Here is a 10,033-nt window from a genome sequence, read left to right as displayed (position 1 = left end):
GAAAACAACCTGTTTGGCAAGAGATGAACAAATAATATAAGTTTAAAGCAAAGTTTTGTTATTTAATAAATTTAATAAAAATCTAAGCATTTAAGAGTTAATATCTTTCAGCTGAAAGGGCAGTCTTATAGAATAGAGGGGGGGGGGATGAAACCCTGTTTAATGGTCACACATGCACACCCAGTGAAATGTGTTCTCTGCATTTAACCCATCCTAGTACCAGGAGTCTAGTACTAGGAGCAGTGGGCAGCTGTTGTACAGCGCCCGGGGAGCAATGGGAGTGAGGGGGGTGGAGGGTTGTCCGGTGCCTTGCTCAAGGGCACCACGGCAGGGCCCAGGAGGTGAACTGGGACCTCTCCGAGTAGCAGTCCACACTCCATATTTGGGTCTGGTCGGGGACTTGAACCGGCGACCCTACAGCTCCCTGTCCAAGCCCCGACTGACTGAGCCACTGCCGGACTGTGTTGCACCAAAAGGTTCGTACAAGATATGACCACATATGAGAGCAAGGGAAGGGGAAGGTTCTCAGCAAGGCCAATTTACATTACAGGTGAGCGTGAGTGAGTGTTTGCCAGACGGTTGAAACTTGCATACATGTTAATTACAAACCAATGGTCGAAGAGACAGATGTGATGTGAAATGAGACTTAATGATACATTTACTACAACAGTGAGGGGGATGTTCAACAGGATTTCTGTTCTCCATACTGGCAGTCAATATCTCGGTGTCTTTTAAAGTTTCTTCTGTTTGTGTTCACGTGGCCGCCGGAGTCGGCACGATGGCTGCTGGTCAACGGCAGAACAGAGGAAGCCAAGAAGTATCTGGATCAGTGCGCCAAAATGAACCTGAAGAATGAGAACATTTCCAGACTGGACTCTGAGGTAGACTACAGCTGAGTTCAGTCTCTAATCCACATTTTTGCCACGCTGGCAGAACAATCAATGAAACTCGAATTAAAGGCTCTTAATAGGAAAAAGTCTGCACAGGATATGTTTATTTTCTTTGACAGGTTCAAACACACGCCTATAAAAGATGGTAACACTGGAGAACAGTTATTCAGTGAAAGAAAAAAGTTGTTTCTTTCAAAATGATGGAATAAGAGATGAAGGCCTGGGTTTGCCCGTGTGTTTGTTTCAGGCTCTGGGAAAAGTGGCTTGGACTGAGGGGTCCGAGAAGAACCACTCCTACCTGGATCTGATCAAAACCCCCAGCTGAGGAAGATCACCCTCTGCTCCGGGCTGTTCTGGTACTGCATCCTCCCCTGACCTTAAAGGTCTCCTATTAAGCAAAATCCACTTCTTCATGTCTTTTATAAACATGTGTCCCCTCCGTGTAGAGAGATTCTGAAAGTTTCTCTCATTTTGTCCTGATCATTTATATAAAAACCTGTCTGAAAATGAGCTGATCAGATTTTGGCCACTTTATGATGTCATAACGATGTTCTGGTTTGTGTAACCATTAACCAATCACCAACCAAGGTAACCCCCCCCCCACCTTATCACCTGAATCTCCTCCTAGAGCACCCTTCTGTTCTTTTTAACCAAATATCTCTCATGCGGCTTTCACACCAGTGCTTTTCCCTTTCTAGCTCCGAGCTAGAGCTTTTCTGGTTCAGCTCCGGTTTCCCTTTTCTGCTCCTGCTCTGTTCACACTGCCCAGAGCTCGACTGGTGCAGCCGCTGCTGCGTCATGACATCACCGTTTACATCGATGATTTGCTCCCCAACGGCGCTCACAACAACAACAACAACAACAACAACAACAATGGGGGACTGCGTCGGGTCGATTGTCGTGTTGCTTTTAATCATACGAAGTCAGATAAAATAAAATAACGACTTCTCCAAGCTTATACTTTTCTCCAGAGTGCCGTGGTTCATTGTTTATTAATGTGTTTCAGCGGCATTTACCGACCGCTGCAGTGCTAGCTGCTCTTCCACAGGAGTTTATTCTCCCGTTAGCTCCCGGTTAGCTCACACTGCAGCGGCCGCTCTAAAGTATTCACTGTCTGACTGTCACACAAGCAGCTGATACATATCCCCAATTCCCTTTAAGTGAATGTGTGTCAGTCTGAATTTACGCTGTTTGGCATCACAACGCTGTTATTAAAGTTTCTCTGGTATAAAATGGGTGATGCTAGCATAGCAACCAAAGCTAAACTGACTACTTGCTATTGCTATCCTATTGTGGCATAAACCGTTTTCTACAGGCACATTTTACCGGCGTATTTTTCATTATGATTCTACTTGTGATAGTCGGACACGACAACCTGGGCAGCCCATGTATTGATTCCATCCGATAGCTGCTATAATACAAAACCAAACGTCTGCCTCTCTCCACAATGATCAATAACAGTGAACGGATGGTCAAAGTAAGGTGCAAATAAACAGAATCACACGAAGCCTGGTCAGTGTTGCCTGACTTTATAAAGTGTGTTTTTTTTATATAAGTGTGTGGTTGCCTTCTAGTCACTTTGCTCAGCACTACTGCTTGTAGGCAGGCATGACGAGACTCTTCAGTCGACCCATGTTCAGGGGAGGTGGGTTTAGTTTCCTGCACGCCTCGACGTAAGCAACGCCGCCTCTTAGCTCTGAAGCTCTTGCCTCTAGACCGAAAATCTTTTGGAGCTGGAAGTGAACCGGATTCCGGAGCTAAGAGGCGGCGCCGCTGCGGTGTGAACAGGAAAAAACGGTACTTTTCAAGCTCCAGCTCCGAGCCGGAGCTGCAGCGAGCCGTTTAGTGGAGAAAGTGAATACCAGTCTTCTAGTCGGTCTAAAATCATAAGGTCCTAACCAGCACTAAGTAAAAGAATGAGATGCTGAATGGATGTCTTGGTTGTGTTGTTTGCCAGGCAGTGTGGTTTAGGCTACACCTCGTGTGTCTGTCGGATCGGGAGCGCTCTGGCTCCGATGATCATGCTGCTGTAGGACTTCTGGCTTCTTCTGCCGCAGCTGATCTTCGCAGGGACAGGAATCATCAGCGGGAAGCCTGGTCTTCATGCTCCCAGAGACGCTCAACATCCGTCTACCTGAGAACACCTTTGACGTGGAGGAGGGAAGGTAGAGTATTTATTTCCCATTTCTAAAGAACCTGTAAACAAACATTGACTTCTGATGAGGGAACTCGGTAGTGTTAACTCATTACCAGGTTTTGGACTCATTCATGCATGACTCATGATGATGTTTTTTTATTATGTAATTATTAATATATTAATTAGGGGTGAATTATGCCAGATTTGAGCTAATAGCTCACTTCCATCTGCAGTCCTTAGGGTAGGTACATAACAATCCACAAACAATTATAAATAATTATTTAAGTACAGGTTAATAAACTAATACATAGTACAGTTAAAATATGATATTACAATACAGTTAAAATTGAAAAACTCAGATTACAGTGTAATTAATGTTGGGATGACTGGTTGCTTAATATCAATTGTTTTGCCCCATAAGAGAATGAGGTGTTTCTAAAGCTGCCATGAGAAGATGTTTTGAAAATGTGTGTGATTTAATCTACTTAATGTTAGTTTAGTTAGTTCCACTTAATGCTTAAAGGCCTTCTGCTTATTTGATAGTTACAGTGATCACAATCTGCAGTAGTGCTCATAGAAAAGTATCAGTTGCCTACATCTTAGCTACTTGCCATTTTATTAATCACTTTTTTGGTTATGTAACTACTTGACTGGACCAGTGCATCTAGAAATGGCTAATATCGCGGTGATGTAAGCAATTGAATAAAGTTAAAATCAAGCTGCAAGCTCCGAGCCAGAAAAATAAAGCTAATCCAAAAGTGGCTTGAACCTGCTTTCTCTCTAATAACCAGGAGAAGGCAACTCCACTGGTAGGTCTTATTTGTTGAAGTGAAATGTATGACCCTATAAAGCAGATGTTGTAAAGGTGTAGCACTTGTAAAATGCACTTGATACTTTTATTAATGGTTTCGGAGAGAATGAAACAGCAGATAAACTCGTACTATTATAGACAATACAACAGTTATTGGTCAATTGATTTAGACAATTTCCTTTTGTTCCTTTCTGTTTAGGCACAGGCAGAGTGAAGCAAACGGAGACCCTAAGATTGAGCTTAATGAAATAAAGTCTAATGAAGTAACAGCATCAAAGGACAACTGATGAGCTGCAGGACGAGGAGAAGCTCTCACTGGACAACAGAGGGATCCTTGCTGCAGTTGAACGTAGATGGATCAGCGCTTTTTGATTTTCATTTCAACCTCAGGGGTTTGTTGCTGAATGTATAACTCAAATAAAGGTTGAAGACTCATTAAAACCTTCAATTAGCTGCTGAAGACGCTCAGCTGTCAACCAAACACTGTCAAATATATACTATTTCTACTTAAAGCAAACTAATACTATGCAAACAAATATTGTATGTAATGGTCTTATTAATTGTACTTATTTTGATAACACATTAAAAATCACATTAAAATACTCAACCAACTTCAGATTCAGTCCTTTTCTATGACAGTTAATGCAATTATAATAAAACAATTTAATCTATTTTTTGTATTAACATGGCATACAACACAGGAGAGGAAAGAGACTGGGAGACATTTTCCTTTAATGCTTTATTGTTTTTAATGACAATGCTAAAGTGGTTATGTTTAGCAGGTATAATGTTTGCCATTGTAACCGTAATTAATTACAGCTGAGGCTAACGAGAATATCAGTAGTTGGCAGTTATGTGGTCATAAACCTAATTATTGGACCCATTATGATGATGACCTGGTGATGGCAGAATAAGTGAAAGGTCAGAGGATCCAAACATTATGGATATCATGGATTTACAATACTTTTGTTACTCTGACTGGCTGATAGGGGAAGTGTCTTTTAATGCTGAAGGCATTGCATCAGGAGCTGATGGCCTCATCGCTCTCCAATCAGTTCCTGATGCAGTATCTTCAACATCAGGGAACTGTCCGTCATGTTCCTGTCCAAAGTATGTTCAGCTGTATACACACAAAGAGACACACAATTCAACTCACACAGCAATATATACCGGCTGTTTTAGGGGCGTCTCCAGCTGTACAATCCTAAAATAGGCAAAATAAATTGCCCACTCAAAGAGCAGTTTTAAAGTATGAAATGTTTACCAGAAGTGTTCAATATGAGTCTTAAAACGTCAAAAAAGAAAACCGCTATGAATTAAAGGTCCCATGTCATGCTTCTCCGGTTATTACCCGTCCCCTTGTGTGTTATGAAGGTTTTTATGCATGTAAACGGTCTGCAGAGTCACAAACCCTCAAAGTACACCGAATACAGAAAAGACCTGTCTATGCTGCCTCAGAAAGCCTTGTTGGAGATTTTTCTTTTTCTTCCTGGGTGCAGTGACGTGCCCATACCCAAATGGACCAATCCGTGGAGCCGTTACGCTACGTCCACGGAGCCGTTACGTTTCTCACACACGCACACTCAATCTTTGAGCAACAGGTGCAAGTAAACTCGACCCTCTCTGACACACAGGTCATAAGCACAGGGGCACCACAAGGCTGCGTTAGCTCTCCTCTTCTCTTCACACTCTACACAAATGAGTGTAGGAGTCAGCACACACACAACCACATTATAAAGTTTTCTGATGACACAGCCATACTTAGTCTACTGACTAGAGACTCAGACATTTCTATTTATAAACTTGAGATCGAAGAGGTCGTGAAGTGGTGTGAGGCGCACAACCTGGTGTTAAATGTTAAAAAAACAAAGGAAATGATCTTTGACCCCAAGTCAGTAGGTGATCACAGCCCTGTCCTTATCAACAGGGAGGGAGTTGAGCAGGTTACAAGTTTTAAATATTTGGGGATTTATTTTGATGCTCAGTTAGGCTGGGCCCATCAGGTGGATCAGATATGCTCAAAGATAAGCCAGCGCCTGCATTTTCTGCTTAGGCTCAGGGTTCATGGAGTGGATAAATGTGTCATGTTAATGTTCTACAGGGCAGCAATTGAGTCTATTATTCGTTATGGCATCACAACATGGTTTGGTAACTTGTCAGTTAAATCTAAATCACAACTCCAGAGCTTGATAAAAAGGGCTGGAAAAATAATTGGCATGCTTCCACCATCCTCTCTTCAGGACATATTTGAGGAGATGGTGAGAAAGCAAGGCCGTGAAATCACATGCGACCCCAAACACATCCTGTATAGAGAGTTTGAGTTGCTGCCTATAATGTAATATAGTAATCTATACCCGAGGGCAGAAGGTATAGATTACCAAACTGTAGATTGAACAGATATAAGTTTTCCTTTGTTCTGCTGTCAATCAAGCTGCTGAACAGTCAGAAACAATTGTGATTATGCTGTGTTAGGAGTTGTTGGGAGGGCAATGTTTAAGGTGTAGTTTGTGCAATCGAGAAGGTTAAATAGGGGAAGTACATTATGTGTAAATATGTATGGATACAATAGGGATATGTGCAATTTGACGGACACTATGCATAGGTGCAATAGGGGAAATTGCAGGGGCTCCAACAAGCCGTGTAGGACAAAGAGTGAATACACATACTACACAGAGATGCTGTATGAGAAACCAATGTGAGTTTGGAAAATTGCACAATATAAATCTATTCTAGTAGATTCTAGTAATTCAACAATGGAATTATGATCAGTGGAAATGTCCATGACATGGGACCTTTAATGTCTACTTATTTCATCCAATATAAGGATGTTAAAATAAACTAAATATTATAAATAACTTTTTCTTGAATTGAACAAAAATAAATGAGCCATGAAATTCACAAACAAATGTGAGAAAGACTTAAAAAATCTTTTTTTCTTCAAAAAACATTTTACTTTTCACTTTTTCTCTCTTTCCCTGAGAGGCATGCTTTATATATATATATATATATTTGACTTAAATGAAAAAAACAGCAAAAGTAAGAATGAAATTGTTAAATCATCATGACATCATGGCTGTTAATTGACTGTATTATTATGGCTGATGATGTTTGAGTGGAAAAATAAGGCACTGACAAGTCGCCCCCTGGTGTCTGTGCTGGTGCCCTTTAGGAAATGATGGTGCTGCGTTCAGGAGAACCTTAGCCGGCTCTGTGAGGTGTTCAAAGCTCACAGTTGCCAGCTGAGATTAAACTGGACCACAGCAGTTTCCACACAATTTGACAGTACTTTAAATATACCTTTAAATGTACTTGGTTAGCGGACATAAACAGTGTGCTGATCTGAGCAGGGCGACTGGATCATCTTTGCAGGTGATTGTGAGAAAACGTGACATCACAGTTGCCTGCAGAGATTAACAAGGCGACCGTAGGCGCTGGAAACACACACACACACACACACACACACACACACACACACACACACACACACACACACACACACACACACACACACACACACACAAACTCACAGTTATATATAGCAACAATGAGAATGTTTAATTCACAACTTGCACTGAAAGCAAGCAAACACACATTTGACATGTTTACTCTAAATGGTAGTAATTTTTGAGCATTTTCTTCATGGATGCATGTTTTTTATGACTTCATCCTTAAAGAGGTCGGTTGTTAAATGTTTACAAAAAAGTAGCATGTTTAAATATATATAAATATGTGTTTAAATGTTTAAGTTGTATGGACTTTTAAACATGTAGATATGTATTTTTTCAAATAGTTCTGTGTAAGCGTAACTGAAGGTCAGAGAAATCAAATGTTTCTCTCAAAATATAGAGTTCACAAACACACACTCTGACACACACTCTTACACACACAGGGTACACCAGACCTGGGCACAGATGCCATGTTGGATTTGTTCCGGCCTGCAGGCTCTGCAGGCTCTAACGAGGCGAGACGTTCAGGGACAAAGCCTCAATTAGAGCCATGGGGTGTCCCAGCAGCGGACAGTAGAAACCCAACATGGACCCCCTCGGCTGCTCTATTGTCCCTGCATGGAAAACAGAAAAAATAAAGACAATGTGATTTGGTTCTGCTGAGGTGCACTCTAAAAGCCCTCGCAGAAACACCGAGTTAAAAAGCGCTCGCCCTCGTCTTCAAAGAGCCGTCCATCGTCTTCCTCGGCCGACAGATGTGTCTCTGCGTGTCGACCCCTCGCTGTGCTCCACATACACTTTTCATCAGACTGTTTCTGGTCAAACTGCATAAACATCATAGCTTTGGTTTGTCACCACATCATCATGTTTCACCACTGAAGCCTCAAACTTTAAATGACATGTTAACAGAGCATGGAGTCTGCACAATGAGAGAAAGAAGCCCGAAGTATGAACTCTGAGAAATAATATAATTATGTAAATGCATAACAGGGTTTCTCAGGACTTCACTGTGTCTTATGTTTAGAAGTATATTTAAAATTCCAACACATTACATTTCACTTGGCATTTGGGTTGTATAAAGCCACTTAAAATAAGTGCAACCTACAATGAATATACTCAAAACAGCAAGAATCTGGAAAGTAATTTCGCTTCAAATAAGCCAAAAACATTTAAAGTGCTATTTACAGGAATTACATTTGAATTTTTTGGCCACAGCCCATTTTAAAATAAGTTTTTGGATAAAGATTTTTCCATTTTTTGTTTTTGGTGGTCTTTGCCCTACATGTAGAAGCTATTGAGGAGGTATTTTTTACTAATGCATCATAAATCAAAAACCACAGTTTTACATACAGCACATTTGACACAGGTTAAGAGTCTATGAACAACCGAACAACAATTATCAGGAGAGAAACAGATTATTTTCTCTCTCCACTTGTCAACCAGAGTGACTTCAGATTACTAACTTCTGCACATGAAACATGTTAAGCACATGGTTTCAACACATGACATGAAAGGGATATATAACCTTATTTATAAACACTCTTAATTAATATTCTAAAGTCTATTTTAGCGGAAAAAGAAAAAGGCTCCGTGAACATGTGGTGGTGCGTTCAAAAACCAACTCAGTGAAAAAAACACAAAGCAGTCGCCAACTATCATCGAGACTATCTCAGTCAGATAGAGCTATTCTAGGAAGATTATATTTAAAAAATAAAAGATGTATCTTACCTCAGGCATTGACACATGCAGGCAGCCAGGCTGAGGAGAGCTGTGAGTCAGTACTGGAGCACCACGCTGACCCCAACACACACACACACACACACACACACACACACACACACACACACACACACACACACACACACACACACACACACACACACACACACACACACACACACACACACACACACACCCTCCAGCCAACACCACCCCCGAGACCTCACCCTCAACTGTCTGCTCTTACTGGTGATCAGAGTTGAAGTTTCCCGGGATTTAAACATTTGAATGTAAAATAACCTTTATTTTTTAACACAAAACTGCAAATATTTGATTAAAAGTGCATTATCTTTGAATAGGAAAAAACTGATTTACTTGAATCTTTGAGCATTTCAGCATTTGTTGGTGTTTTCCAGAGGAGTAGGACCATTTTTATGGCACTGACCTTACATTTTAAGACATGCAGTGCTACCATGCAGCTATTACAATGCATTGTTTAGGCGATTTAGGATTTTATCAATTAATCAGATTGAAATTTCTCAACGTCATGATTGTACAAGAAAAAATCACAGGATCACCGAAATCTAATAAGGTTCATCCTCTGAGGATTATGAATGTTTGTACAAAATGTCACGACAAGACAAAGAGTTGATATTGCATTATTTTACTTGATTTGTGAAAGTTTAACATGGTCGTGATTCCCAATAGCAAGTTAGATATTAAAATCATTAGGATTCATATTCTGATCACTATTGATATTCTTCATTTGGGTATCTTTGTTTTATGCACAAGAGAATCCAGAGATATTTCTTTTTATGGGAAAAGCCCAAACAGACCACTCCTAGGATACTTTTACCGCCATCTTGGATTGAAATGCATGTATTTACTGCATGTTTCACTTCTCATAAATGTTATATCCACACATATTTAGAGTCTTCTTCAGCTCAGAAACATCTCCAGAGCTGCATATTAATGAAGAAACGTTTTAAAGTTGTTCCTGGAGGGTAGAGGACTGATTGTCGACCACTTT

At 40.7% G+C, this 10,033-nt stretch overlaps 1 protein-coding gene across 1 annotated transcript in view; it reads left to right on the top strand.

Moving 5' to 3' along the window:
- The window catches only part of LOC307028505 (solute carrier family 22 member 7-like), an 11,057-nt gene extending 6,607 nt beyond the window's left edge, over positions 1 to 4,450 (top strand). The window contains exons 4-7 of the mRNA XM_079663587.1: positions 218 to 881; positions 1,138 to 1,246; positions 2,848 to 3,055; positions 4,038 to 4,450. Of these exons, the coding sequence (XP_079519713.1) occupies positions 218 to 284 (67 nt within the window). The 3' untranslated portion in view covers positions 285 to 881; positions 1,138 to 1,246; positions 2,848 to 3,055; positions 4,038 to 4,450. The remainder of the gene's footprint in view (positions 1 to 217; positions 882 to 1,137; positions 1,247 to 2,847; positions 3,056 to 4,037) is intronic.
- The last annotated feature ends 5,583 nt before the right edge of the window (positions 4,451 to 10,033 follow it).

The sequence above is a fragment of the Notothenia rossii genome (assembly GCF_949606895.1).
Source record: "Notothenia rossii genome assembly, chromosome: 1".
NCBI classification, from domain to species: Eukaryota; Metazoa; Chordata; class Actinopteri; order Perciformes; family Nototheniidae; genus Notothenia; species Notothenia rossii.
The sequence above is the reverse complement of the archived record's forward strand: the minus strand, read 5'-3'. Positions and strand labels throughout refer to the sequence as shown.